The sequence below is a fragment of the Ictidomys tridecemlineatus genome, chromosome 4 (genome assembly GCF_052094955.1).
Source record: "Ictidomys tridecemlineatus isolate mIctTri1 chromosome 4, mIctTri1.hap1, whole genome shotgun sequence".
In the NCBI taxonomy this organism is placed as follows: domain Eukaryota; kingdom Metazoa; phylum Chordata; class Mammalia; order Rodentia; family Sciuridae; genus Ictidomys; species Ictidomys tridecemlineatus.
Window position 1 is genome coordinate 49,722,259 of NC_135480.1, and position 27,896 is coordinate 49,750,154.

Sequence of the window (27,896 nt, forward strand, 5' to 3'; positions counted from 1 at the left end):
GTGTCTTAAAATGACACTGATTTATTTTCTCAGTTTTAGGGATCCACAGTCCAAGACTGGTCTCCGGGAGGCACTCAAAAGTGTCACCATGGCTGGTTCCTTTGGAAGGCTCTAGTGGAGACTCCTGCAAAGTCACTCCTCCCAGCGTTCAGGGGCAGCCTGCGTTCTTTGACTCGCAGCCCTCTTCCATCTTCAAAGCCAGCGCTCGTGGGCAAGCCTTTCGCAGGCCATGTCACTCTGACCCTTGCCTCTCTCTTCCGCTTACAAGCACTCTTGCAATTACACTGAGACGACTTAGATCATCTGGGACATTCTCCTCATCTCAGGATTTAATATCTGCAAACTTCCCTTTGCCACGTAAGGGAACTTATGAACAAATTCCAAGGTTAGGAGGTAGTTTTTTGGATTTTTTTTCCCTTTGGTGTGTGTGTGTGTGTGTGTGTGTGTGTGTGTGTGTGTATTATTTTGTCTACCAAACAGGGTATTATAAATCTCCATCTACACTAGATAAAGAGACAGAGTTTTCCAAAATGGTTGCATTGATTTGGATTCAGCAGTGACTGTGGCTCCACATCTTTGCCAACACTTGGTATGATGACAGTTTAAAATTTCTGCCACCATTGGCTTCCGTACACTGCCTTTCAGAGAGACTGGGAAGGGGGGTGAATGGTTTCTACACTACCAGCCAGCGACCAAGTCCTCCCCGAGTGATATGACCGCCTGGAACTGGGCTACCACCACATGCCCGGTTTTTAGCATCCTTTGCCAGTCTGTTTCCAGCTCCCACACTCCTTAAATTGTAAATATTCCATTGGCGACTGGCTGTGCTATAGACTTCAATCCTGCCTGGCGCTAGATGTCTTCTGGGTCCTCACCATCCTGTCAAGCTGGGTTTTAATCATATGACAAGTCTCCCTGAGTGGTGAGAGTAGAGGATGGCTATGTGTTTGAAAACAGATGCATCCCTAAATTAAAAGGCACCAGCTTCATCCCAGTATTTCAGCTGCTCTGCCCGTGATGAACTTGGTGCTTGCCTTGGCTTAAGGTCATTAGATAACTAAACGGTTGTGAAGCCTGGGCAGTGGGAATCATTGGACATGCAGACCCAATGCTTCCAGGGGAGTTCAAGGTCCAACAACATGGTAGAGAATGCACTTTCCTGACCTTACACACATTTTGCATGAAACAGAGCTCCAGCACAGCCAGTAGGATCCTGAGACATCCGTGAACAATCGCCCACACTGGTAACTTCTGCAAAGTCTGCAGCTTTTACCTCGAAATCTCACTCTCCAGGGAGAATCCCAGAAACTAGAGAGAATGCCGGGAGACAGTTCTCACAAAGTACAACTTTATAAAACACCATTTCAATTCCCCTTTATGTGCTGCAAATTCTCAGCCTGGGCACCATGCCCAGTGTAACAACAAATAAAACAGATGTTTTTTTCCATTTGCATTGTTCAGGAAGTTTCATATTAAGTAGTGCACAAGATATGTCATCTATATGCTGAAATATTCTTATAGATTGACTGACACAGGGAACATCATCTGTCCTGAGGGAAACAAATGCCTGAACACCCAAATACCAGAAAAAGTGTTTCCAATCTGTAATTGAGAAGTTTCATATTAAGCAGTTCAAGAACATGGCGGCAGAAGGAATGGTCAGCACTCTTCTGCTCTGTCTCTCCTACTCAGAAGCAGGGTATTCAAGGTCTGCTCACAAGATGCTGCGAATCTTCCTAAAGGTGTTAGGATGTTGAGTGGCCTTGCTAGGGGCAGAACCCAGGGGTCACAAACCATGCTAGAGCTCCTCCCCTCGAGGTGAACAGAGGCTTAGGACCAGGTGGGAATGAACAAGAACAAGGGCTGACCTTGGTTGGTTGGAGCTGATCATTACCAAGGTCTGTCCCCAGGTCTGGCTTTGGATCATTCTTCTATCCTAATTCCCACACATCAGAACCCTCCCCAAACCTTTTCATCTAGCCCAGCTGTCACCATCTCCATCCTACATTCCTCACTGTACCCAACCAAAGTGGTCCCGTGGCCTCAATCCTCACAGCCTTAGCTATACTTCTTCCCTGGCAGATAAATATGGCTGTCATTTTATTTGGGTGACCAGGTGCATCTTTTCTCTGGTTGTCTATAAAAGCCTTGAGGTCAGGGACGGTCTTAACCCTCTTGACTATCATGTTAGGCAGGGTCTCTGGCCCCACTAAGCCAGAGCCCAAACCCTCTGTGTGGAGTTTTGGGGGACGAACTTGGAGCAAAGGCAGCAACAGGATATGAGCACACAACCTCTACTGTCTCCTTGCTTTAAGTGGCCAGGAAAGTGCAAGCACAAGGGCCCAGGACCGGCCTTCTCAGGGTTCTAACTGGACATAATCAGACATTATCTGTGATGCAGCCTGGTAAAACACTGCAGTCAGTAAGGGCAGGAAAATAAACACCTGTACCAAGAAGACTGCTGAGAGAAATGTGCCTTACACACACACACACACACACACACACACACACACACACACGGCCACACGTGAGCACACGGGAGCTGTGGGAGCATCTGTTCCTTTTGCACCCCCCCCCCCCCCCGCCAAGTCTCAACCAGCCAGCCCTCTGTATCCATAGGTTCTACTTCAGAGGATTCAACCAACTATGGCTCAAAAATCCTCAAAGGTTGCATCTATACCAAACGTGTATGGAGTTTTTTATTTTCTTTGCCATTATTCCCTAAATAATACTGTATGCAACTGTTAGGTAGTAGTATAAGTAATTTAGAGATGATATAATGTGAAGGACATGAGCAGCCTCCAGGTTTGGTATTCTTGGGGAGTCTTGCTACCTATCCTCCAGAGATACTAGGGGACTACTCTATTTGCAATCCAACCCCCCCCCCCCCAAATTAAGCCTTATCCTGGGGCACAGTTGGAGCTGGCAAAGCTCCCCATCTGTTGGGACAGGGAGGCAACAAGGGTCAGCACAGAGCTGTCTAAGCTCTTCCTTCATCCCCACTGTACCAGCAGGTCAGCACTCTGCAGGGATAGAAAAATCTGGAAATTTGGCACAGGGTAGTTCCTGCAGCAGCACTACCTGGGCCCTGATCCCAGTTGTGGATTTCAGATTCTTTCTTCCCGTGGCCTGGTGACTTGCGGCTCACAGTGTCTCCAAGGCTGAGTGGCTATACCCAGTCCTGCCTTCCCAGCAAACAGCACCAGAGAAGCCTTCAGAAAAGAGACTCTTCCCCCCTGCTACAAAATCTGAGCCTCTCCCCGAGTCCTGAATACTCGTGTGCAGGGAGATGGTTGCACCCTGTGGTCACAAACCCAGAGAAGAGCACGTTACCTTCTGGCCGTGGTTTTGGCTTCTCTAAACCTCCATCTTGCATAAGCTCAAAGGCAAAGGAGACATTCAAGACCTGGAGAGAGAGAGGCAGGGTACACAGGGTATGTCTCAGTACGTGTCATCGCATACTCATCCTAGACCCTGGGGACCCCGAGACCTGCTCCTGGGAAGTGAAGGAGCTCGGCACTGTAGCTGGAGGGGCAGAGGGTGAGCTAATCTCAAGCAGCAACATGCCTACAGAAGGGGCAGGCCACGTGGAGCCTGGGCGGCTGATCCCGCCTGCTGGTGGAGGAGCGCTCTTCCTTTCCTACTGTGCTCCTGTGTCAACTGCCAGCACTTCAAGCTTGGTGATGTCACTGCACATATTGGGAAGGGTCAGATGGCAAGACAGGTTGAAAAGGCAGAGAAGGATCTCTGGACCAAATGCCTCTTATCTAGAAGGCTGGATGTGGCAGGTCATAAGAGGCTGTCTTAGCCAGGCTGGGCATGGGCCTCAGGTCTGGCTGGCCTCACGGCCACCTCCCCTGTCACCTCTGGAGAGTGATGCCGCTGGACGTGCCCTTGGCAGAGGCTCGGGGCTAGAGGAAGGGAAGGTCTGTTTGGGATGCTCAGGCTCTACATGTGGATCCTTCCCAGCTCAGCAGCTCAACCATTGAAGACCCAACAGCCCAGTGAAGAGGAGGGCAGATCAGCTGGATGTGGGCTATGGCCTTCCCTTGATGCCCCTCCCACTTACCTTCTGTTCAAAGCTATCTGGGGTCAGGAAGAAGCTGTGCAGGGGCACAAAGTAGCCCTCTAGGAGCCCCATGAGAAGCACCAGGTACACTCCATCTGCAAACTGGAGGTAGAGAGCCAGGTGAGGGAAAGAGCCAGGTGAAGGAGAGAGTCAGGTGATAGTGCTGGCCCAAGTCTGCCCACCAAGCCCCATCCAGGGGGCTTACCAGCTGCCAAGTTTTCTCACCCAAAGGCAACCTCCCCATGCAGACTGCGGGTGAGGGTGAGGGTGGTGGCTCAAGGCGGGCAGTCTGCTCTGTAATGGCCTTTCCCCACACTGGCTGGTCCAATACAGGAGCCACAGGCACAGATCCCCATCTTAGTTGACTGGCATTTACAGAGCACTAACAGCATACCCCTCCTGATTTGGGTGTGGGGCCTGGAGTCCATCAGGTGTGGCTCCCGCCCTTCAGAAGGTCACAGTCCCATGGGAGACTGCTGTGGAGGCTGTGTGGCAGCTGCTCTGAGAGACTGAGAAAGGCCATCCTCCTACTGAAGGTGGCAGAGAGGGCAGTGGGGGAGCAGGCTTAAGAAGGATTTGGTATTTTAGGTGGAGCTGTCTTGAGAAAGAGGTCTGGGGCACATCTGATAATCTAGAACCTTTCAAAGTGGGCTGGGCCAGCACATGCTCATGGGTGCCAACAACAGTTTCTGGGTTTGCAAGAGGCCTAATTTCTTGGGATCACTGTAGGAAGACTGAGGTGTGGGCCAGGCCAGTGCATATGCCCACTGAGCTCTGCAGGGTGGCCAGCCTGGGCCTCTGCTCAGCCTCCACTGAGGGCTAGAGAACATGAGCCTGGTCCTGACCTAAGTTGGTGCCTCCCTGCTCCTACCTGCCACCTGAGGTGGGTAGGGTCTGAGTGTGGCTCATCTTATAGTACCCATGGTGGACAGGAGAGCAGATCTCAGAATCTCTGTCAAAATCCATGCCCTCTGGCTGGAAGCCAGTCAACTGGGCCTCATCCTTGCTGTGGCTGGAATAGGTTGAGGGTAAAAGAAAATTCAATCTGTGAACCCAGGAGGGACCCTGGGTTAGGGGAAGGGCAGCTCCTACACAGACTGCTCCCCATCTGGGATCTGGTTCTGCCTCATAGGTGGGAACAGTGGGTGAAACCTACAACAGACCCCAGAGCTCTGGGCTGTGGCTCCCTGCCCTGCAAAGCAGGTGAAAGTTCCAGAAACTTGCTCTAGCCCCCTTGAGGAAGCTTCATTTTTCTAAAGTGTTCCTTATTTCCTAAAAGAGTACACTAAGTTCATTCCACATGGAGAACTCAGACTCAGCAATGGCCTTTACAGATAATGAGAGGTGGCAGCAAGAGGAAGCTGTTCTACAGAAGTTCACCTGGAAGGAGAGGATGTGGGGAGTCAGGGTACAATCCTTAAATATGAGTATAGACAGTAGAGAAAGAACTCTCTAGTAGGTTCTAGTTGGGGAATCTGGTGGGGCTAATGGACACAGGTGCCATCTCTGGAGGCACCAGGAGGCGCATAGCATCACTTAGCGGGTACTGGTACAGAAAACACACCCTGAATCTCATCACGAGAAGAACAATCAAGGGGTATCCTATAGTTACCTTCATCTGATAATGGTACTGTGGTCACCTAAGAGAATTTGTTTTTAAGAGATGTATGTGAAATATTTAGGGGTGGAAAGAGAGAAAAAGATGTGACCAAATATTAACAATAGGTGTGTCCAGGTGAAGAGCATACAGGTATTTGTTCTTGCAACTTCTCAAAATACAAAGCTGGAAAAAACCCCGAATCCACAGAGCAATCCATCCAGTTCAGCACAGGTTCCCTGACCCCCACCCCATCTCAGCCTGGAAAACCCTCCTGGCCCAGGGGAGGGGTACTCAGAGCACTGCCTGGCAATCAGGGCCCTTTCCCCACCCACACCTGGGCTGTCACCCACCTGGGTTTCCAATTCTGTGACCTCCAGGTTCAGTTTATTCAGATGCTTGTTCACAAAAGTGATGAGTGTCTAAAAGAAAAGTGCAGGGACACTGAGATGCGAGGCCACCCTGGGACTTCCCATGAGGATGGGCAACCTGTGCAAAGGCCCCAGGCCAGCAGGGAGAGGTGCAAGTCCCTGCACGGCTCCCACATGATGCAGGGCTGAGAAGAACTGCTAGGTGCCAAGAGGAAGGACGACAGGTGGGTGTCTGAGCCTGGGGGCAGGGGGAGCAAGGGGAGTTGGGAAGGGGCCAGAGGCAAATGGTCCTGCTGGGTCCTTCCTCTGGCCTCTTCTTTGTGGCAGCTGCCTATGCCCAGGGAGACAGGGAGTGTGCAGAGGGAGCAGGGAGGCTGGGCTCAGTGCAGGGGGAAGACAGGGAGGGCATGCGATGGAAGAAAGGGCCTGGATGAGGCACTAGTGAGGACAGCAGGTGAAAGACGTTGGGGACAGCCACAGCACTGCCACCACAGGAGTGGGTTTTCCTAATGTCGTGGGCATCCCACCTCCCCCAAGGCACCTCATTCCCACCTTTTTCACCACGTTGAGTTTGTCGGGCGCATGGTCGAACAAGGTGTCGAAGGCATCGCGTTCTGTAAGAGGGAACCGTAATGTTGAGCTCACGGTGGCTTCTTAGCAGGAAGGCCCACCCAGGTTCCAGAGCCATGAGCCTTTGAGGGCTACCATCAGGAAGGCTCCGGGTTCAGGCTGTTCTGGGAACGTTGGGCCTGTGGCTGAGCTGGGTTGATTGTTACCCTCAGGGCCTTTCCTGTGTGCGTCTACCCTGGTGTACAGGGCTGAGCTGGGTGTGGGGCTCTGGCAGGCTGTGACCTGGGACTAGTCATATCATGATGTAGTCATAGTTATGAAGCATTTCTGCAGCTATCTGAGGTAGAATGTTATCCACATATCAAATCATCCCACCCTCCAAGTTTCAAAAGCAGGACAGTCACACAAGCATCCTGGCAGAGGTCACAGACAAGGACAGGCACCCAGGGAGCTCCAGGGTGGAACATGAGTGCTTCCTCCTGAGGGATGTAGGTCATGCTAATTCTCTGCCTCAGTTTCCTCTTCTGTAAAATGTCATCTTTAAAATGAACCTCCCCTAGTTGTCGTGAGGACAGAAGTGCCCTAGAAACTCCAACATGTTCCACCCATGCACAACAGTGCGTTGTTTTTAGCGTGATTGAAACATTACAGAGTAGAACCCAGAGCAGCCATCAGGATAATAGAACACGGGTTTTCTCAAAACCCAGGGGTGAAATGATGGGAGGGCATCTGAGGCAGGTACCGGGAAGAGTCTCTAAGACAAATTTGGGGCTGAGGGGTCTTGTGGCCCGAGGCCTGCCTTTTTCCCCCACTCACCACCAAAGGGTCAAACTGAGACGGCTACAAAGGCGATCTCTGATGTTCACCAAATCAACAAACAAACCCAAGGTTCTGGGACAAAGGGAAGGTAGAAGCAGGGAGAGGGGACAGTCCCTAAGGTGTTTGTATACCTCTTCCCATACTTCCTCACCACCACACAGCAAGACTGCCTGAAGGTGCAAGGGCTGCGCAGATGTGGCCAGCAGTTGTTCTTCTCACCAGATAGCTGCACCCCCCCCACCCCCCCTCAACCAGTCTGCTGCTGACAGACACACGTCCAGTCTCGTGCAACTCACCATGCCTTCCGGAAAGAGCCCTGGAGGAAAAAGAGAAAGAAAGCAGGGTGACAATTCTCTTGACCCCTTAGGAGAGGCTAATCCTATGAGAGGATCCAGACCCTCCCTGCCTGTTCATGGTTGAGGACTTCAAATAGCCTCCTTCCGCTGCATTTTATACTGCATTGTCTCTGCTTCCTGAGGCTTCACTCTTGTTACCACCTCATTCCCCTGCTACACTGACCTACTGGCAGGATGCTGCTTAAAGGACCATTTCTTGTTTTAACTAAAATCACGTGACTGCCTGCAATTACGAAAAACACTGGACTCATGCAGAAGATTCCCAATGAGGGAATCTAAGGATTCTTAGGAACAGAGATCCACCTCTGATGTGGAGGGTCACTGCCCAAGTTGCTGTGGGCAACTGGTTGGGGAGGTCAACCTTGTCTCTCCTGTCATGTCCCCAAGTTGCACCTGCCATTGATGCAGGATAAGTTTCTCTCAACAGGCCAGCAACTAGAAGCACTTATAGCAGAGAAGCAGCAAAGTTTTAAGAGCATAATCATTAGAGATAGAAGACTGGTTTAAGTGCCCCCCGCCAAGCCATTTTGTTTTGCTGTGTGATCTTGATGGAGCAAGCTACTAAACTTCTCTGGGCTTCAAGTCTCTTATCTCTAAAATAAGAATAAAGGTAAATATCTCAGTGGGATATTGTACATAATTCTTAGTGTACAGGAAATGCTCAAAACATTTTTAAAAATACACTTTTGGTTTTCATTAGGATTCTTATGATATTGGCTTATCCACCTGTGCATCTATCACCCACTAAATGACAATTTGTGTGTAGTGTCTGGGAAAGAATAATGAATTTGGATAACTGCTGGAAAGATCAATGATACAATTTCCTTCATCACCCTTGGGCTGTGGGCCTTTGGGCATACAATCATTGCTTCCCAGGTCCTATTATGAACATCAGTAGGTACCAAAGGGCTTTAAGAGTTGCACTGTGTTCTCATTACTGGGAGTTGTGCCGTATTTATGTATTGTGGAAGGTGTGGCAGAGAGAGGGAGAGGCCAGAGGAAGCACAACATGCCGCTGAGAGATGGTTCTGGAATCTGAAACATCACACTCCCTGACTCAGGAATTCTTTCTGCAGGCCATGCTTCTCTCTGGTTTGTCTTTCTCTTTTCCTGAAAGTAACACAGTGACAGAAACAAACCCAGCCAGGCAGGGAGGTAGGACAGTGAGGATCTCCTTCCCAGCAGGCTTAACCCCTAGAAGCTCTGCCTCAGAACCAAGGCTGGCTTTCATGTGAGGCTTCACTACCACCACTGGCCCTTGGAGCACCTCTCTGTGAACCATAGACTGGGTCTCTAGGGAAGGGCCACTCTACATCTCTGCCTCTACCCTTGGCCTGAAATGCACCCCAGGCTTTTTAAAAAGACACACACACACACACACACACACACACACATGTTTAGACGTGCAGAGCCTCCAGCCATGACTGGAGTGGGAGGGAGCTTGGGAGGTGTGGTCAGCTGCTTTCTGGGCAGGGGGTGCATAACTGCCAACACACTGAACCTCACTATGCCTCTGGGTTAGGAAGTGCTCCCCACTAAGAGATGAAGAAATTGAGCTCAAGGAGGTTCAGGGGCTCAAGTCAGGCTGGCTTAGAGGGCTCAGTTCTTTTCTCTCTGCTGCTCCAGTTCAAAGGGAACAGAGAGAAAAGCTGGGTATCAGGGACGGCTGGAGACCGACTTTGCCCAGCTCTGCTCAGGTGCTGTCCAATGATCCCAACCCACCCCATATAACAACCTGCTTTTCCTGCTTAAGAACAAAGCTCTAGTTCCAAATTGCAATCCTTTTAAATGTCCTAATATTTCTAATTTCTAAAAGTAAACTGAAAAACAAATAACAAAAACCCAAAAGACAGTGCTAAGGTAGAGAGGGACTTTCTGGGTCATGGCATGTGACCAAATAAATCAGATTCAGAAGAGGAAGAAAAACGTCCTTTTGAAGGTTAACAATTTAAATTCCACCCCGTGTTTATGGCATGACGATTTCATGCTGGTTGGCTTTTTTGGGTACACTTTTTCCTGGAGTGCCACAAAATTAGAATTTTTCAATCACTGCTAATTCCCCTCTCCCCACTTCCCCACCCAAGTTTGTACCTTAAGCATCAAGAGGCATGTTTTGAATGCACGGAAAAGGCTAAACTATAATCATTGGCTGCAGGCTAATCCCTCCTGCAATCCCAATAAATGAAAACTAAATATCAGCAAATGGATGAATTTCGGAGAAACATCTGTGTTCCATTACAGACTCGCTGGCAACAATGGTGTTGACATACTCTGTGTTACCAGTTATTTCCTCTTGGATTTGCCGAGACTGGAGGATTCCTTCTCGTTTCTGAAATGGGGGTGGGGAGAGGGGTTGGGAAGAGGAGAGAGAGAGAGAGAAAAAAAAAAGGACTTTAGAAAAATACAGAAAAACTGATTAGCATTCCTGACACTGAGAAAGTTACTGCTCTTTAAGAAACACACCCAGAGAAGCAATAACGCTGGAAGCGAAAAGAAGGTCCTGATTTCGGGGGGACTGGACTGTACCATTAGGATGTGAGTGCATTAGTGTGTAGTCCAAACAAGTAGGCTGTTTCTTGGATGAGGAGGCTTTCCTTTTCTTTATTGGAAGACGTTCTGCTGGAAGCAAACTGCCTCCTGGAGTACACAGTAAACCAAATGGAAATAAAGGCCAGGGTGTGTCTGCCCTCCAGCTGAGGCCACGCGGGGAAGCTGAGAAACACACTTCACTGCAGGGCTGGGAGGGGGAACCCAGGCCAACTCCAGAATTCACACAGAGGCAGCGGGTTTGTTTGTTTGATTTTTTAAACTGATGAATAGGGAAGCTTTTAAGTAAGTCGTTGGATCCTCACCTAAGTATCAGGTTCACTCTTTGAGAAAAGGTTAAGCACCCTGGAGACTCCACTCCATCCATCACCTGTCCGCCCCTCTCCCATCAATTCATCCTCCTCTTTACCTACTGAACAGTGCCTTCTAGATATGAGGCCCTGTGCTGGAGGCACAGTAAATACAGTGGAGCATATAATGTGATTTTAGGCCTTAAGAAACTTGGAGTAAAATGGGGGTGGGGAGGAGGCAGGTGAGGATGGTCCCCCTCAATGGGCCTGGTTCATGCCCTGTGGATGGGGTCTCTTCTATTCTCCAAAGTGTTAATAAACGATGTGGTCACTCTATGCAGAGAGAAAGGGCTGGAGCAAGCATTTTCAGGTCAGAGGGTCAGGGAAATCTTGCGAGGGGAGAGTGTCCTGAAGCAAGAACTTTGAGGGAAGATGGGATTTGGCTGGACACTGAGGAGAGTTCATTCCAGTGGCAAGAATGACCCCAGCCAAAAGACAGAGTTAGGACAGCACCAATGTGTTCCAGAGACTGACTGGAGGCGGGGGCGGGGTTAGTCGATGGGTAGCTTGGAGTACCTGTTTGGAGAGTTTAGCCCTCATCCTGTGCACAAGGAACCAATGAAGGGGCATCAGGAGGGAGAGTCACTCTCCTGGGTCCCTAACACAGCCAGCAGGATACTCCAAGGACCTGGACCTGGCCTGGGATTGACAGCAAATTATCTTCCCAAAGGCTGAGTGTTAAGAAGGGGCCTCTGGGCCTGGGGGAGAAGGGCGCTCAGCTGCCTTCTTGAGCCTCCTGCCAAAACTTCCCTTGAGTTCTCAGTAGCCACAGACACAAGGACCCTTGCAGAACACTGTTACTTAGGGAAAGGCAGGGCTGGGTAAAGCAAGCATCCATCCGAATTAGATGAAGAAGAATGGACTATCAAAGCAAATAGGAAGTTAAGAAAGAAAAAAAGGTATTTAAAGGGAACCAGGTGAAAATAAATCAGGACTTTATCCAAATTCAGCTTTACAATATCCAATTTTTGCACAGATCTAATGGAGTGCTGTATCTTATGGGATCATTCACAGACACAGAACCTCATCTTCAGGTTCATGCGGAATTAAACGCAAACGGAGAAGAAAACCGTGGGTTCAACAGCCCCTCTTGCGGCACCCTGGCTCAGTGGCATCACACTTGTCCCCCAGAGAGCTCTCCCTGCAGTTCAGCAGCGACTTTCTGCCAATGTGGAGTCTTGCTTGTGTGCCTGTTCTCCTGATAAAGCAAAACACCCCATAAAACCTGGCAAGCACCGATGCTACTTTACGTATGAGTCCCCTCACCCCCATGTCCTCCTGCTAACAAAACTGCCCACAGGAGAAAAGAAACCAACAGCAGCCTTCTGGTGGCCCATAACTGAGATCAAAGTAAGGCATGAGCAGTGGGGCCTGCAGAGAGCACTCTTTCAAAATAGGAGCCCCTCTCCCTGCTCAAATCTTCAATTGTTCTTGGGTGTTTTTTTTTTTTTTTTGTAATCCCAACTGGCAGATTTCATTATTTCTGTTAGAGGTCTGTTTATTCAAGCTGGTAAGAAAAATACTAAGATGTTCGATACATTAATGGATAGAGAATGGGGACGGACTGTCACAAAATGCAGTAAAAGGCCAGTTGGCATAAAAGTATTTATCTCCACTCGCCATGGAAGACCTCTGCATGAACAGAATGGCAGTATGCTTAGTTGTGAGAAATATTTTTCTCAATGTTAATGATATCTAGTCACCAAGGTACTCTTTTATGAATTACTCCAGGCAGCCTGATTTAAAAAAAAAAAAACAGACTGGTTTTATTTTTAGAGCAATTGTAGGTTCACAGTGAAATGGAGAGGAAGGTGCAGGAACTGCCCATCTTTCCTCTGCCCCCTCATGGAGTCCTATCTTGTCCACTATGAACAACTTGCAGAACAGTGGGATACTGTTCAAAATGAGGAGCCTGTACCCCTAACACCCATCTCATCCACAGTCCATTCTTTATGTTGGGGTTCACCTTGGTGCCGCCCTGCTCAACCTCTTCATCCCTTCTTCCCCAGTGGTAGCTTTTAAAAGCAGAATGAGATGGGTTAGGATAACACAATGGAGATGGCCTGGTTCTCTAGGAGGAAGCCTGTCCCAGGACACTCGCAGCGTATATAAGATCCCCGTAACACTCAGGAGGTAGGTCCCCTCTACCTTGGTTGGGGTAGTATACTAGCTCCCCAGACAGCGTACATAAAATGTCAAGCACGAGGCCTGACACTGGCGGGGAGCTCCCCAAACAAAGACAGTACCTGGTGGTCAGCTGCACTTCTGGTCTGAGCCACGCAGCTTTCTGCTGGCTGCTGACAGCCCTGTCTGCTTCCTATCTGTGGTCTACCCACTGCAGGCCGGGCCAAGGTGATATATTTCTATTATGCTCTCTTGATGCCAATGTGGAGTCTTGCTTGTTTGCTTGTTAAGTCCAGAAGATGTGGAAGAAATGCTTTTCCCTTACGGCCTGACTGATCAATTGCTTAGGAGCACAGTGGTGTCCTTCCCTCCTGCCAACATTTGATCCCCGAGAGTTCAGCTCAAAGTCCTTTTGTCCTGGAAACTGGTCTGACAAAGTTTACCAGCCCTCAAGTCTCTCCCTCACTGAGGGAAGGCAGAGCTGCCATCTTGTTCTCTATTCCAGGAACCCTGGCTAGTCCTGGACGTCCAGTGAGCTGCTTGTATGGGGAGCTCTCCCTTGTAGCATGTTTATTTGGAAAAGAACAGAAATGAGCAAACAAAATGATGACCTTTTGCTAAATGGGCATAAAGCTGGAAAATAAAATTGCATTTGAATACTTAACAGGGTTAGAAGCAGAGGGAGATAGTCCTGGGGAGCAGCACACCCTCATCGTGGAAATTACACAGCCATATGTGAATGGAAATTCCATCCAACAATCTGGAAAAGATGACTTGAAGTCCCAGCTGTGCTTCACTGGGCGGCTGAGAAGCAGCAGTGCCTCCAGGACTGACCTGCCAATTGGGGTCTCTTACACACTCCCTTACGTGCACCACACCTGCCTCTCCCAATACCTGTTTATCATTTGTTTAACTTAAATACACACACACACACACACACACACACACACTCTGTGACATGTAGGGGACTCTGCACACTCCTGTACACAAATGCACATGTAGCATGTGCACACAGGCATGCATCCTTCTGACCTTACTACATACACTACGCAAACATACACAACACACACTCTTAGCTGCACATGGCACAAACCGTTCCTCTACAAAACACGTATATCCCAGGCACACACCTCCCACAACACTATACTGCACACAAGCACATTTCCCCCTGTCCTTTGCACACTTGTTAGGGATAGTGCAGCTTGCACTGGGAAAGCTCCCCTGGGTGCCTCTTAACACACTTGCATCCATCCAGCTGTACTTCCACCAATCTACCCAGCATGTCTTCACTGTCACAGGAACTCAGTCTCTAAAACTCTTTAGTGGCACAGATGCTTGTGGTGGTGGTGTCCATCTTACCTGGACCACGACCACTTGGATAGAAACATGGTCTGGGAGTCGGATTGGTGCTCGGAAATACTGAGACAGAGCAACCAGCAGATGCAAGATGGCCACCAGGCTCTTGGCGTGAACAGCTGAAATGGAAGAGGATTTAGAAATTAGGAGTCTCAGGTGCAGAGATTCAAAATGCAGCAGCACCCTATCCAATGCTCCCTTAACCCTAAAGGTGAAGGGACACCCTTGGTCATCATATGCCTCACCCTAGAACCCTCAGTTTTTGGTCGTCTTGGATTGTATTATTGCTGCATGTCCAATGTGTCACCTATACTCTAATCCCAGGTTCCCATCAGGACCCTGACAACTGCTGAGTTCTGAGCTCAGATCCGTCCCCGCAGCCCCATGTCCCTGTTTACTCCATTTGGATAACCATGAGCATGTCTGCTCTGCACCCTCTCCCTTCCCATGTGACTCTAAACTCTGGATTATCACCACTATCTCTGCCCCTAGGCTAAACATGAATCAGACCCTCAACAGATGGACACTAAGTCAGGAACCCCTCCTTTGTTCAGGACTTTGAAGATCCCTAGAGGAAGACATGAGGGCTATCCTGAGGCTGTGGCTGCTCTCTCAGTGTAGGCAATGCCCTGGGGGAGCAGCTGGGAGGGATGTCCATGACCCAGGAGGCGTCCAGACCTGCTGAGCCAGGGGCTGAATGATAAGCCATTTCTACCAGGGAAGCCTGGCCCTGTTGGGTTATAGTTTTCTCGGTAAAGGAGAAGAAAAGGACTGACTCGATGAGGTGCCTATAGGGTCAGGCTGCCTGCACCTTAAATTCTGACTTCATTAATTCTACCATTTATCTACTGGCAACCGACCTTGGGGTGGAGAGTACTTATGTGGATACACAAGTTGTAAGGATTTCCAAAGATAAACAAAGCTCCTGGAACACAGCAGGTACCCAGGAATGACAGGTATGTTTTTATTATAACTTATGTGAAAGTACCCGGCACCTCGGCAATTAAAACATGTGAGCTTTCTCCCCCACCTTTCTCATAAAAGGAGGACTCGCCAGATACTTTACCAGTCTTCATGGTCCTACCAGATTCGTGGCTCCTCATTACAGAGAACATTGAAGGGAAGAACCCAAAGTGCCCATTTTGTGCACTTAGCATGCACTGAGGCATTATTCGGGGTCCTTCTGTCTTCCTTAAGAGCAATAAGTCTGCTTTAACAGCAGTTTTGAGAAATTACCAAGAAAGGAAATGATTCAGACATCCCTTTGGCATTCATTAGAGTTTCTGGTCATCACTGCTATTTCAAAGAAGGCTTTCTGCTGACTCTGAGTGGCAGCTCCACATTTACTACCAAACAGTAGACAATGGCTCCAGACTCCCAGCCCTCCAGAAGGATTCCGTGCTGGGCATTGACTACCAAGTTTTACCTAGAGTTAAAACCTCAAAGAAGGCTACTGTCTGGGAATGTAACTCAGTGGTAGAGTGCTTGCCTAGTGTGCAAGAGACTCTGGGTTCAATCCCCAGCACTGCAAGAGACAAAAAAATAAAGCCAGGATTTATGGCTGTATGGGGGCTGACCCATTGGTATGACATGGTCACTGAGGACCCAGACATAGTATGGTCACTGAGGGACAGAGACAGGGTTTGCACTTCTGGTCATAACTCATGCCACCTACAGGCTTGACCCTGAGGGTTGTAAGCATATTTGCCTATGTGCTTTTAATGACAAAACATGAAGCTGGAAAAGTTGTGGGTGAAGAAGTTGTTCTTATCGCCTGTAATATTATATGTCATCTAGACTGTCTTGGTGAGTGACAGAGCAATATCGAAAGCATCAGACCCTTTCAATGAATGCTCTGCTCTCCTGGGAATTTTTTTTTCAAAAGAAAGAATCTGTGTCTTTCTGTCTCTTGTGCGCGCGCACACACACATACACAATGTAGACAAAGATGTTCACTACTGTGTAATGTATCATTAAAAACACAACTCTGAAAGACATTTATATCCAGTACAAGAGAATGGTTTTAATTTCTGTGGTTTCAGTTACCCACAGTCAACTGTGGTCCAAAAGTACTTAAAAAACAAATTCCAGAAATAAACAATCAGTATAACATTGCATGTCATTCTGAGTTGTGTGATGAATCTTGAGCTATGCTTCTCTGTCCTGCCCAAGATGTGAATCAACCCTTGTCCAGTGTGTCCACACTGTATATGCTACTCACCCATTAGTCACTTGTAGCTATCTCAGTTATAAGATTGACTGTCTTGGCATCACAGTGCTTGTGTTAGTGTACTTAATGATGGCCCCAAAGTGTAAGAATAGTGACGCTGGCAATTCAGATACGGCAAAGAGAAGATATGAAGTGTTTCCTTTAAGTGAAAAGGTAAAAGTTCTCAAGTATATGCTGAGGTTGCTTAGATCTATGGTAAGAGTGAATGTTCTTTCTGTGAAATTGTGAAAAAGGAAAAGAAATTCTTGTAAGTTTTCCTGGGCACCTCAAACCACAAAAGGTATGGCAACAGTGTATGACAAATGCTTAGTTAACATGGAAAAGGCATTAAATTTGTGCATTTATAGGAAAAAACACACATATAAGGTTTAGTACTATCTGTGGTTTTAGGCATCCAGTGGGGGTCTTGGAAGATATCCTTCTTGGATAAGGGAGTGCTATTATTTTGATGTGTGTGTGTGTGTGTGTGTGTGTATGTTATTGTGTATATATTATATACATTATATGTATATTATATACACACACAAATAAAATATTGTACACACAAATTACTTTCTGCACAGATACACACACTACTTGAAGGAACACTACAGTGTTCACAGTGCCTAACCCTGGGTGGACAGCTAATGGGGCTAGATGTGCAGGCTTGGTACCCAGGGTCTGCAGTGGACTTTCTGGGTCTGACTCCTGGCTCCATTATTCATCACCCGTGTGACCCTGGTTAGCTACACTCCTTTAGCAATTATTATTGTATTTAATATATGCAGTCATTCTTCTTGGTTCCAGGGATAGAGGAGGAAGAAACAAAACCCCCCTGTCCTCATGAAGCTCATATTCATAATGTCTTAACCTCTCTATGCCTTGCTTTCCCCATCTGTGAAATAGGGGTAATAAGTTCTTACTTCAGAGGATTGAGAGAGGAGTATTACAAGGATAACAAGGCAAAGTATTTAGAAAAGCACGAGGAACAAAATGAGCACCATAGCATATAGTAGATGTTAATATTTAACTTTTTTCCAAATGACCTGTGTTTTCTAAATTTTCACTAATGAAAACTACAGAGCAAGTCGACTGCTTAAACAATTTAATGTTTGAAGTAAAGGACTGATGTTCTTGTATTTTTCCAGCGGTGGTATCCTGTTTCTCTTGCTTTTTTAGAATTATGCTTTGGAGACTGGGACTTAGAAAGATTGTCTCTTTCTCTGTATATTTATAAAATATGTGAGTGATGAGGGGAAAAAAAGAAAGAAAGAACACTACTGTTATAAGTAGAAGAAAAGAAATCCCTAAACACTTAGATCAAAGAGCGTGGTAACCTAGCAGCCCCTTTCTGCCACCTTTGTCCTGAGCACAGTGACAACATGACGTCCCCAGATACACAGCTAGTGCTGGTTACAGTGAGGAGGGCTGGAGCCTTTCTCTCCTCGAGCCTGCATGTTCCTTATGGAATGAACCAACCACCATCCCTTGTCTTGTGGAAGCCCTGAGGCGCCAGAAGTAGCTAGCCCCTGAGCTGGTCATTCCCTCTGACCTAGTAGTTTGTCTCTGTTCCAGAGACCGACCTATGGGGATAACTTAGGAAAAGCAAACAGAGACACAAGCTCAGACATTGAACTTGGCACTATCTGATTTTTAGCAATAGGTTGGAAAACCCTCTGATCAACAGCAACTTGGGGATTACTTAACTGTAGATCTACCCCAGCAGATAAAAAGCATTGTCAAAATTATAACTGGGAAGACCACAAGGACACAAAAAATATATGTATGATAAAACATTAAGAAAAAACAACCACACAGTGGTGCCATGACTTAACCAAGTAAAAATATACATTGATGTGGCCAGTAGTCGGGGGAAAAACAAAAGTAGCTAAAACAGGGTGGTAATATGAATAATTATTTTTCTTGTACACACTTCCTCATAAGAAATTAAAGTAAGCACAAACCAAAACATTCATAGTCACTGAAGTCAGTTCTTAATGTGGCTTTTAAAAAAATTCCATCCTTTTATCTCAGTCTTTCCTAAATTGGGTGCCATGATAAATTAGAAGTGTTTATTTTGTTACAGGGGGACAGACAGATAGATGACCATAGGAAAGGGAGTGGTAAACAGGATTAAGCAAAGCTAAGTGGTTCTTTCTTCCAGGACTTCTTTAATGTTTGTCTCTACTGAGGATTTCTAAAACACAGATACTTCTCCAAACCAGGAACTCTGCCCCAAAGACCAACCAGCCCATCCTAATAACCTTCACCATCCTGAGTGGAGATACCAGCAAACAAAATTCAGCCCCACCTATTGTTTGTTTTTTAAACGAGATCTCCATTTTAAGTTGTGCCAGTCAGATATAACCAAGTATAGTGCCAATACTTAAAACAAAGGGAAAATACAGTCAAATAATTTTATTAATCTAAATTCTACTTTTAGGGAGAACAAAGCAACTTTGGACTCCCTCATAGGAAATAAGTTGTCATTGCTAGACTCTGCGATCTGCTAGATTCAATGTGGATTCAGATATGGGCTCATCATGTCTATGTTAGATAGCAGGCCCTTAAGGCAGCCAAGGAATTAATGATTGACACTTTCTGAGATCCTTGAGCTATGCTGCCTGTGAAAGGCTGAATTTACAACTCCTGTTCCAGGTCCTGCCACCTTGGCCCCTCAGCTGTAACTTTGAAGGGGGTGTGGCTGGGCATGGACTGTGGACAGACATGGCTGAGTCCTTGTTCACTGCTCATCGGCTGCACGGATGTGCAGACCCCAGAGTCCCAGAGACTCTGACACTGGAGAAGATAGATTTTTCAAGAGGCTGTGCTAGGTCTCAGATGTGGCTCACCAAGTTTGTTTCCTTCTTCCAATCTCACGTGAGGTTTATATAGAAAAGCCTTTTATACCAAAGGGACACTGCATTTTGACATCCTTCCCACATTCCACCAGAGGTAATTTTGACAGATTCTCTAAGGAAAAGAACATCGCATTTAAAGATGGATGGGTTCACACTCAGGGCCTGCCAGTTTAGGGATGGCTTCCTGGTAGAGACCACAGTGTTATATAACAGGTCCTTTTCTTTTTCTTTTTTCCTTTTTTTAAAAAATATGTTGTTTTTAGTTGTAAATGGTCACGATAACTATATTTCATTTATTTATTTTTATGTAGTGCTGAGGATGGAACCCGGTGCCTTATACGTGTCAGGAGAGCATTGTACCACTAAGTCACAACCCCAGCTCCAACAGGTCTCATTTCTTTGTTCCACTCACAGTCCACATTCCACTTGATGCTTCTGGGAGGAAGCTTCAGGGTTTCGTTGATCTTCTCCAAGACGGTCTGTAGCTTTTGCTTCTGCGCAATCTCTGACTGGGTAACCTCAGCGACATTTAGCTTCTCGCTCTCAAGTTTCTCTGGGTAAGAAGGGAAAAGAGAGCAGCTGTTATCCTGGGCTGCAGACAACCCTAATTCATGCACTTATTCACTCATTCACACACCCACTCACCAAAACAGGGGCCCCCAGTATCTGTAGGGAATTGGTTCTGGGATCCCCCTACATGTACTAAATCTTGCAGTGCTCAGTCCCCTATATAAAATGGTATAATATTTGCATATAACCTGTGTACATCCTTTCATACATTTCAATCATCTCTAAGCTACTTATATTACCTAATAAAATGTAAATGCTATATGCTGTTATGCTGTGCCATTTGGGGATTAACAAGAAAAAACACCTGTACATGTCCAGCATCGACGTAATTTTTGTTGAATATTTTGGATCCACACCAAGTTGAACCTGCAGGTGTGGAATGCACAGATACAGAGGGCTGACTGTACTAGCGCCTACCAGGGGAGGGACACTACTGCTCATCTGATGTTGCACTAGTGGCAGCATTACTGTAAAGCCTTTTGACTGGGTCTTGAACACCCAGGACCACAGAAGTGGGGCACTTAACCTATTTTGTCATATGTGAACTCTGGTCCATCATTCTTGGGTGTCTCCCTTCTTTTCAATTCCGTCTTTTCCAAGGGTATCCCTGTGCCAACTGGACAGCCTCTCTGCTTCCCCTGGACAGAATCAGTCGGGTCCTTATTCAAGACATTCTGTCTATTCCTGTACACGGTGCACACATTTGATCATGTCTATCGGATTTGAGCATCTTTTCCTTTAAGGCCCACCTGGAAGGTAACTTATTTGACATGCCATATTTCATCAGTTCTAAGGCACACACTTTTCACGTTATAACATCCCTAAAATCAGGTTGTATCTTAAAAGCGAAGGCATCCTACAGCTTCAGCCAGCCAGGTGGAAGACATGAGAGTTATTACTGCCTCCACACAGGTGAACTTGGCCATAGCTCTTGAAATACATCACCTACTTCTAGAGTCACCTAATTCATTCTCCACAACTCATTCAGGATTGACAGAACTGACACTCTGAAATGAGTTTAAATGGCTTTCCTCTGTAGTTTTGAGGGCTGCCATACAAACAAATTAAACTTGACATCAGTGGTCCCTTTAGTCCTTACTGTATTTATTTTGAGCAGCTGTAGCTTAAACAAACCAAGTGCCCCTTGAGTAATTCTTTGAAGATGAGGTTGCCCACTGGGGAATGTCTGTGGTTCTGTGATTTATCAATCCTTTTCAGCTTCCCAATAGAACCATTTCAGGTGGTTCCCCTCTATGATGCCTGAACAATTCTCTTTCTCTTCCTTTGTTCAAGTCATCCTTCTTCATTCCTGAAGTTCCAGGGATTTAACAAGCATAGATCTAAATGTCTCTCTTGACTGGTATATCTTGAAGAGAACCTGGCTGCCTTTCTCATTTTCAGGCTGAATTCTTATTTTGGATCCCCTCCTACTAAAGAAACAGTAAGCTGTTCCCCGTCCCCCTCCCCATTATTTTTAGATGATGTGACTGTCTGATAGATAGAAGCCAGTTGTTTTCTTTGTACACTGTAACTACCAGCACTGGGGAGAAGCTGTCCAAACACTGGGCTGAGAAACTTGAGAAGCCCTTTATTGGCTTGGAGGAGAAGACTGCTGGGACAGATTAGGGATGACTGTCTTGAGAGTGGGCCGGGTAGGCGGGGAGGGAAGGAGTGGCATGAGAGCCACTTATTTGCTGGCTTGGCTGTATTACATTGTTGTCTATGAGTTTTCATACTCATAAGCTGCTGTTGGCATTGGACTTAAGAGTGAAAGGCTTAGGGTTCTGTTTTCTAGGTCAACCATTTTTTTCTTGCACTGTCGCCCATTTCATTCTTACTCTTTAAACATTGGTGTGCCATAGTGAGAAGTATACATTTGGTCTTCTCACCCACCCACTTCCTGCCACAGAGATTCTAAGAGCCCTGTGACTTCCTGGATGGAAGGCTGATGGAAGCATCTTCTGTTTTGTTGTGGTTGTTGTTTTGTTTTTGTCCCCCAGTTCCTGAAAGAGCTCTGGAGTGATGAAGGTTGCCAGGGGAACCAACCATGTGATTCAAGCATTGGTACTTTCAGTCTACCTACATCTGGGGGTGGGAGAGCAGGAGACTGAGTCAATCTCCAGTGGCCAAAGCTTCTGGGTTGGTGAACACACCAAGGTGCTGGAGGGTGGTGCACCCAGACAGGGATAGAGGCTCCCTGGCACCTCTGTCGTACTGTACCCTGGGCATTCCTTTCATTCAGCTGTTCCTGAGTTTTACCTTTAGTAATAAACTGGTACCCTTAGCTACCTTCCTGGATTCTGTGAGCCACTTTAGCAAATTATTGAATCAGAGGAGGGATAACGGGGAGCTCTGGTCTAGAGCCAGTTGGTCAGAAGTATGGGAGGCCCAGCCCAGACATGTGATTGCCATAGGAGGTGAGGGACTGAGCACTTTAACCAGTGGAGGGCTATACTCCTTTAGGGTACTTAGTGTCAGAATTAAATTGAGTCCTCAGAGAATTGCTTGGTGTGGAAAACCCACTCATTTGGTGTCAGAAGTGTTGCAAGCATAGAGAAATCAATTGGGATTTCTTAGTTTCAACTTTACTCCTTACCTACTAGAGCATGCACTGTTTTTCTCTTTGTACCAATTTTTTATTTTTAACGAAACTATGATAGTCTAAATAACTAAAATTGTAATGCATTCTTCCTAGAATTCCATTTTTAGCATCTGCCGTTGCTTATTTAGGAGAAGAGTTTTTAAGGCTATGCTTTTTTCTTTTGCATTATAAAGATTTAAAACAATTTTATCCTGCTTTTTTTTCTACTTTAGTCATTATATTTTGAGTTTATCTTTTTGCTCTTAGTTTTCGTTGGACATTTTATCTTAGACATTGATATTGGTATTAAGTGGATTTTCACAGAGAATATATCTCAAAGTAATCTTTATTAACAAACATATAGAAGAGTTCTTCATCTCCCTTTTTTAAAGAAGGAGATTCCCACTCCACATTATATGTCCAATGGATTTAAAATCAGCATAATAAGTGATGTAGCCACATCAATGTTTATAGCAGCACAATTCACAATAACTAAGGTATGGAGTCAACCTAAGTGCCCTTCAACAGATGAATGGAAATGTGGTATATATAAGCAATGGAGTATTATTCAGCCATAAAGAATGACTTTATGATATTTGCCAATAAATGGATGTATCTGGAGACTGTCATGTTAAGTGAAATAAGGCAATCCCCCTCAAACCAAAGATCAAATGTTTTTGCTGATACACGGAAGCTAACCCACAAAAAGAGGGGGAGAAGAAGAATAAAAGTTTAGTGGATTAGAAAAAGGAAAATGAGGGAAGGGAGGGGGATTGGAAAAGAAAAGACAGTGGAATGAATATGTAATATGTAATTTATTTATATATATATATATATATATATATATATATATATATATGAATACAGTAAAACTTTTCGTGTACATTCGTAAGACTGGGGTCCTAATTAGAGTAAGATATTCCATGCTTATATAATTATATCAAAATGAACTCTACTGTCATGTGTAACAAAAAAGAACCAAATAAAAAAATGAGATTATACTGTGTACATATTTTCATTACTGACTTTTCCCCACATAAATGTATCATGAGTATATTTCTAGGTCAATACACATGTATATATTCATTCTTTTAAAAAAACTGCTTACTATGTCATAGGGTTTATTACATATTCAACTGTTCCCTTGTAGAGGTATAGCCAAGTTATATCCCATTCTTCCTCTATTTGCAGTAAAATTGCAATAAACATCCTTTATTTATTGCTGTTTATTGTTGATAAAAATAGAAACTATTTCTTTACAGATTTTCTTCTCATATCTAGTCGTCTTACCAAATCCTCTCATTAGATCTTTTAGAGTCTTCAGCATTTTCTGGATATGCACAAAAGACAAAACAGTTACCTCTATTTTGCAAGCTATGTCACCTATTTCAAAGTGACATTTCAAAATAAAATATTTGAGAAGCTCTTGTGATATTCCTATCTCTTTCTTTAAAATATTTAAACCTCAAACTTTAAGAGGCCCGCTCAAATACTTCTATAGTTAAATAGCAATTTTATTTAATGCTACCAAGGATTTAAAGATAATTTCTTTTTCAAGACTCCTAGTTTCCCTCTTTTGTTCTTTTAGGCTAATATTAACTAGCTTTTTGAATTTTCTATGGCTGGAGTTTTATTCTTCTAGGAAACCATTCTTGCATGTTTTCACAGTTTTGCAAATTGCTCATAATTAGTTTTAGCTTCTTACAAAGTAGTAGGTATTATTTCAAAATAGGAAACGATTTAATAATTTTTCTCAGATTATTCTGTGACTATTTCAGTTGTCTTAATAACACTGTACTAATGTAATCACCCTTCAAAGAATTAGAATATGTAAAATAATACTCTTTCCAGTATGAGTGACTCCTGAATTTCGATTTTTTTTTTTTTTTGCTTAAAAACGGGGAACATTTGGTTAGAAAATTTAAATTGCATCAGAGAATTTGGACTGCTGACTAATTTGTTGAAATTTGCTTCATGGACATAGTTAGATTCTGTATGAGTTCCATGTGCAGTTGAAAAGAAATACACACTCTGGTATTTCTTTTCCCACTCTGGTTTGTAGGTGTGTTCTGTACTATATGCAGGCCAGATTTGGTTAATTACATTGTCCAAACTTTCTCTATCTTTATGAACTTTTTCTTAACATATTAGGAGAAATGTATTAAAGATCTACCACTGTGATAATGGATTTGTCAAGTTCTTATTGAAATAATGATTGGATTTTTTGGTTTTTATAAGTACCTTATAATTATACACAATAGTGGAATTCATTGTGATATATTCATATATGCACATAGCATAATTTCCTCTAATTCTCCAGTGCTTTCCCTTTCCTCCTACTTCCCTTTCCCTCTTTCTCTACTTTTTCTATTTATTTTTATGTATTTTTTTCCCTTGGTGCATTATAATTATACATAAAAATCGGATTTATTTTGGCATATTCACACTTGCGTATAGGATGATTTGGGTCAATTTTATTCCATAGTTGTTTTCCTGTACCTCCCTTCCTCCCTTGGTCTCCTACTTCTCTCCCTTCTGTTGTTGTGAGATATCACTTAAAAAAAAAATTCCTTTTTTTCTCTCTAATTTCTGCACATGAGGGGAGATGTTTGAGACTGGCTTATTTCATTTAGCATGATGTTCTCCAGTTTCATCAATTTTCCTGATGTAATTTCATTCTTATTTAAGGCTGCCATTGTGTATATGTACCACATTTTCTTTATCCATTCATCTGTTGACGTATAGTTCCATACCTTGGCTATTGTGAATTGTACTGCATTACATATTGGAAAGCACACATCTCTCTAGTGCTGATTTCAGTTCTTCTTGGTAATTACCGAGGAGTGAAATAACTGGGCCATATGGTAGATCCACATTCCTAGTCTTTTGAGGAATCTCCATACTGATTTTCACAGTTGTGCTAATTTGTAGACCCGCTAGCAATGTATAAGCAAGTGTTCCTTTCTTGCCATATCCTCAACAGCATTTATTATTATTTGTATTCCTGATGGTTGCCATGCTAACTGGAATGAAACAAAATCTCAGTGTAGTTTTGATTTTAATTTCCCTGACTACTAAGGATACTGAACATTTTTCCATATGTTTTTTGGCCATTTCATTTCTTATTTTGAGAAATGTCTGTTTAGTTTATTTGCACATTTATTGATTGGGGTATTTGTTCTCTTGGTGTTAAGTTTTTTTTTTTTTGTTTTTTTTTTTTAAGTTCTGTATGTATTCTGGGATAGGAAGAGTAACTGGCAAAGATTTTCTTCCATTCAGTCGACTCTTTCTTCATGTTCTTGTTTCCTTTGCTGCACGGGAAGCTTTTAAACTTGATGCCATCCCATTTATTGATTCTTAGTTTTATTTCTTGTGCTTTAAGGTTCTTGTTAAGTTCATGCCTGTGCCAACAGGTTGGAGTGTTGACCCTGTTTTCTTCTCGCAGTTGTATAGTTACTGGTCTAATTCCTGGGTTGTCATTCACTTTGAGTTGGCTTTTGGGCAGGGTGGCAGATAGAGGTATAGTTTCATCCTACAAATTGTTATCCCATTTCCCCAGCACCGTTTGTTAAGAAGATTGTCTTCACTTCACTTTTATCACCCTTGCAAAGATGAGATGACCATATACGTGTGGGTTTGTCTCATCTTCTGGTCTACTCCACTGGTCTTCATATCTGTTTTTATGCCAGTACAGTGCTGGTTTTGTTACTCTAGCCCTCTGATGTAATTTGAGGTTGGGTATTATGATGCCTTTAGCCTTGTTCTTGTTGCTCGGGATTGCTTTAGCTATTCTGGGTATTCTATTCTTCAGATGAACTGTAGGGACTATTTTCTATAGTTCTGGGAAGAATATCATTGGAATTTTGATGGGGAATGCACTGAATCTGTATATTGCTTATGGTAGTATGACCATTTTAACAATATTAACTCAGCCTATCCAAGAACGTGGAAGTGTTTTCCAACTTCTAATATCTTCATCAATGTCTTTCTTCAGTGTTTTATAATTTTCATTATAGAGGTCTTTCACCTCATTGATTAGAGTTATTTCCAGGTGGTCTTTTTTTTTTGATATTGGTGTATAGGAAAGTTATTGATTTTTGTATGCTGATCTGCTACTTTACCGAATTTATCAACTCTCAAAGTCTTATGATGGAGCTTTTTTGAGTCTTCTAAGTATAGAATCATATCATTGGCAAACAACAATAATTTGACTTCTTTTCCTGTTTGTATCCCTTTAATTTCCTGATCTTATCTAATTTCTCTAAAATTTCAAGAATTATAATGAATAGGAGTGCTAAGTATGAACATCTTTGTCTTATTTCTGATTTTAGAAGGAATACTTTTAGTTTTTCCCCATTCAGTAGGATGTTGGCTTTGGGTTTGCCATATGTAGCTCTTGTGATGTTGAGCTAAGTTCCTTCTATCCCTTGTATTTTCAGAGCTATTAACATGAATGGGTGCTGAATTTTGTTGCTTTTTCTACATCTGTTGAGTTGATTATGTAAATTTTATCCTATTTATGTGATGAGCTACATTTATTGATTCATGAATACTGAACTAACCTTATATTCCTGGAATGAAATCTACTTGATCATGGTTTACAAACTTCTTAATGTGTTTTTAAAATGTGGATTCCTAAAGTTTTATTAATAAATTTTGCATCTCTGTGCATCAGGGATATTGGTTTATACTTTTTTTCTTTGGATGTGTCCTTATCTGGTCTTGGTATCAGGTGATTCCGGCTTCACAGAATGAATTTGGGGGTGTTGCCATTTCTACTTCATGGAATAATTTGAGGAGGGTTGGTATTAGTTCATGGTTTTTTAAATTTTAATATATTTGATACACAGAGGTGCACTGAAGTTTAAATTTTCTGTATTTTTCTATTAATTTTAATTGTTTATCAATCTACTCTGTAGTAAGATACTTTTTGTCTGAAAGGCAATTTTGCATTCTTTTAGTTAGTATTAGTCTAGCATGGATCATTATTTCCACCCTTTTTCTTTCTTTTTGTGTTTTCATTTATTAAAACTGTCTCTTATATTTAGAAATCAGCAATACCTTGTTGTGCTATTTAGTCTGATCATCTTTGTCCTTTAAGTGGATAAAGTCAATGGTTTTAATTGCAGATTCAACTCTACTAGCTTGTTTTGAACTTTCTAGTTATTTGGCTTTTCCAGTTCTTTCTCCCTTTGCCATCCTTGCCTTCTTTTGGATTAAGGTTTTTAGTCCTTATTCCTTTCTCTCCCTCAAGGTGGCAAGGAGGCTATACATTCTTCCTATCATTTTACTGGCTACAAAAAAAAATTTATGCATAGTTAAAGGCTTAATTAGAATCTTTACTTATATGTTGAATCACACAACCCCCTCAGCTCATGCTGACTCTAATCATGTTTCCTCACTTATACACTATAGTCATATGGAATTCTATTTTCATCTTTTAAAGTTAACAAATCAGACATTATTGTGATTATTTTATGTTTGTTCAGTTATGGCTTTTATCTACCCACCAAAGT

The 27,896-nt window shown here is 44.1% G+C and overlaps 1 protein-coding gene and 1 non-coding gene across 3 annotated transcripts in view; one reads left to right on the top strand and one right to left on the bottom strand.

Moving 5' to 3' along the window:
• The window catches only part of Parva (parvin alpha), a 152,094-nt gene that overhangs the window by 11,423 nt on the left and 112,775 nt on the right, over positions 1-27,896 (bottom strand). For both annotated transcript variants that reach the window (XM_005326791.5, XM_040284732.2), the window contains exons 5-12: positions 19,642-19,782; positions 14,163-14,278; positions 10,053-10,111; positions 7,723-7,742; positions 6,590-6,651; positions 6,020-6,088; positions 4,070-4,171; positions 3,334-3,406 (exon numbers count right to left, since the gene is read on the bottom strand). In XM_005326791.5, the coding sequence (XP_005326848.3) occupies positions 3,334-3,406; positions 4,070-4,171; positions 6,020-6,088; positions 6,590-6,651; positions 7,723-7,742; positions 10,053-10,111; positions 14,163-14,278; positions 19,642-19,782 (642 nt within the window). The remainder of the gene's footprint in view (positions 1-3,333; positions 3,407-4,069; positions 4,172-6,019; positions 6,089-6,589; positions 6,652-7,722; positions 7,743-10,052; positions 10,112-14,162; positions 14,279-19,641; positions 19,783-27,896) is intronic.
• On the top strand, positions 15,618-15,690 carry Trnat-agu (transfer RNA threonine (anticodon AGU)). Its single transcript has one exon. It is a non-coding gene; the product is annotated as a tRNA-Thr (tRNA).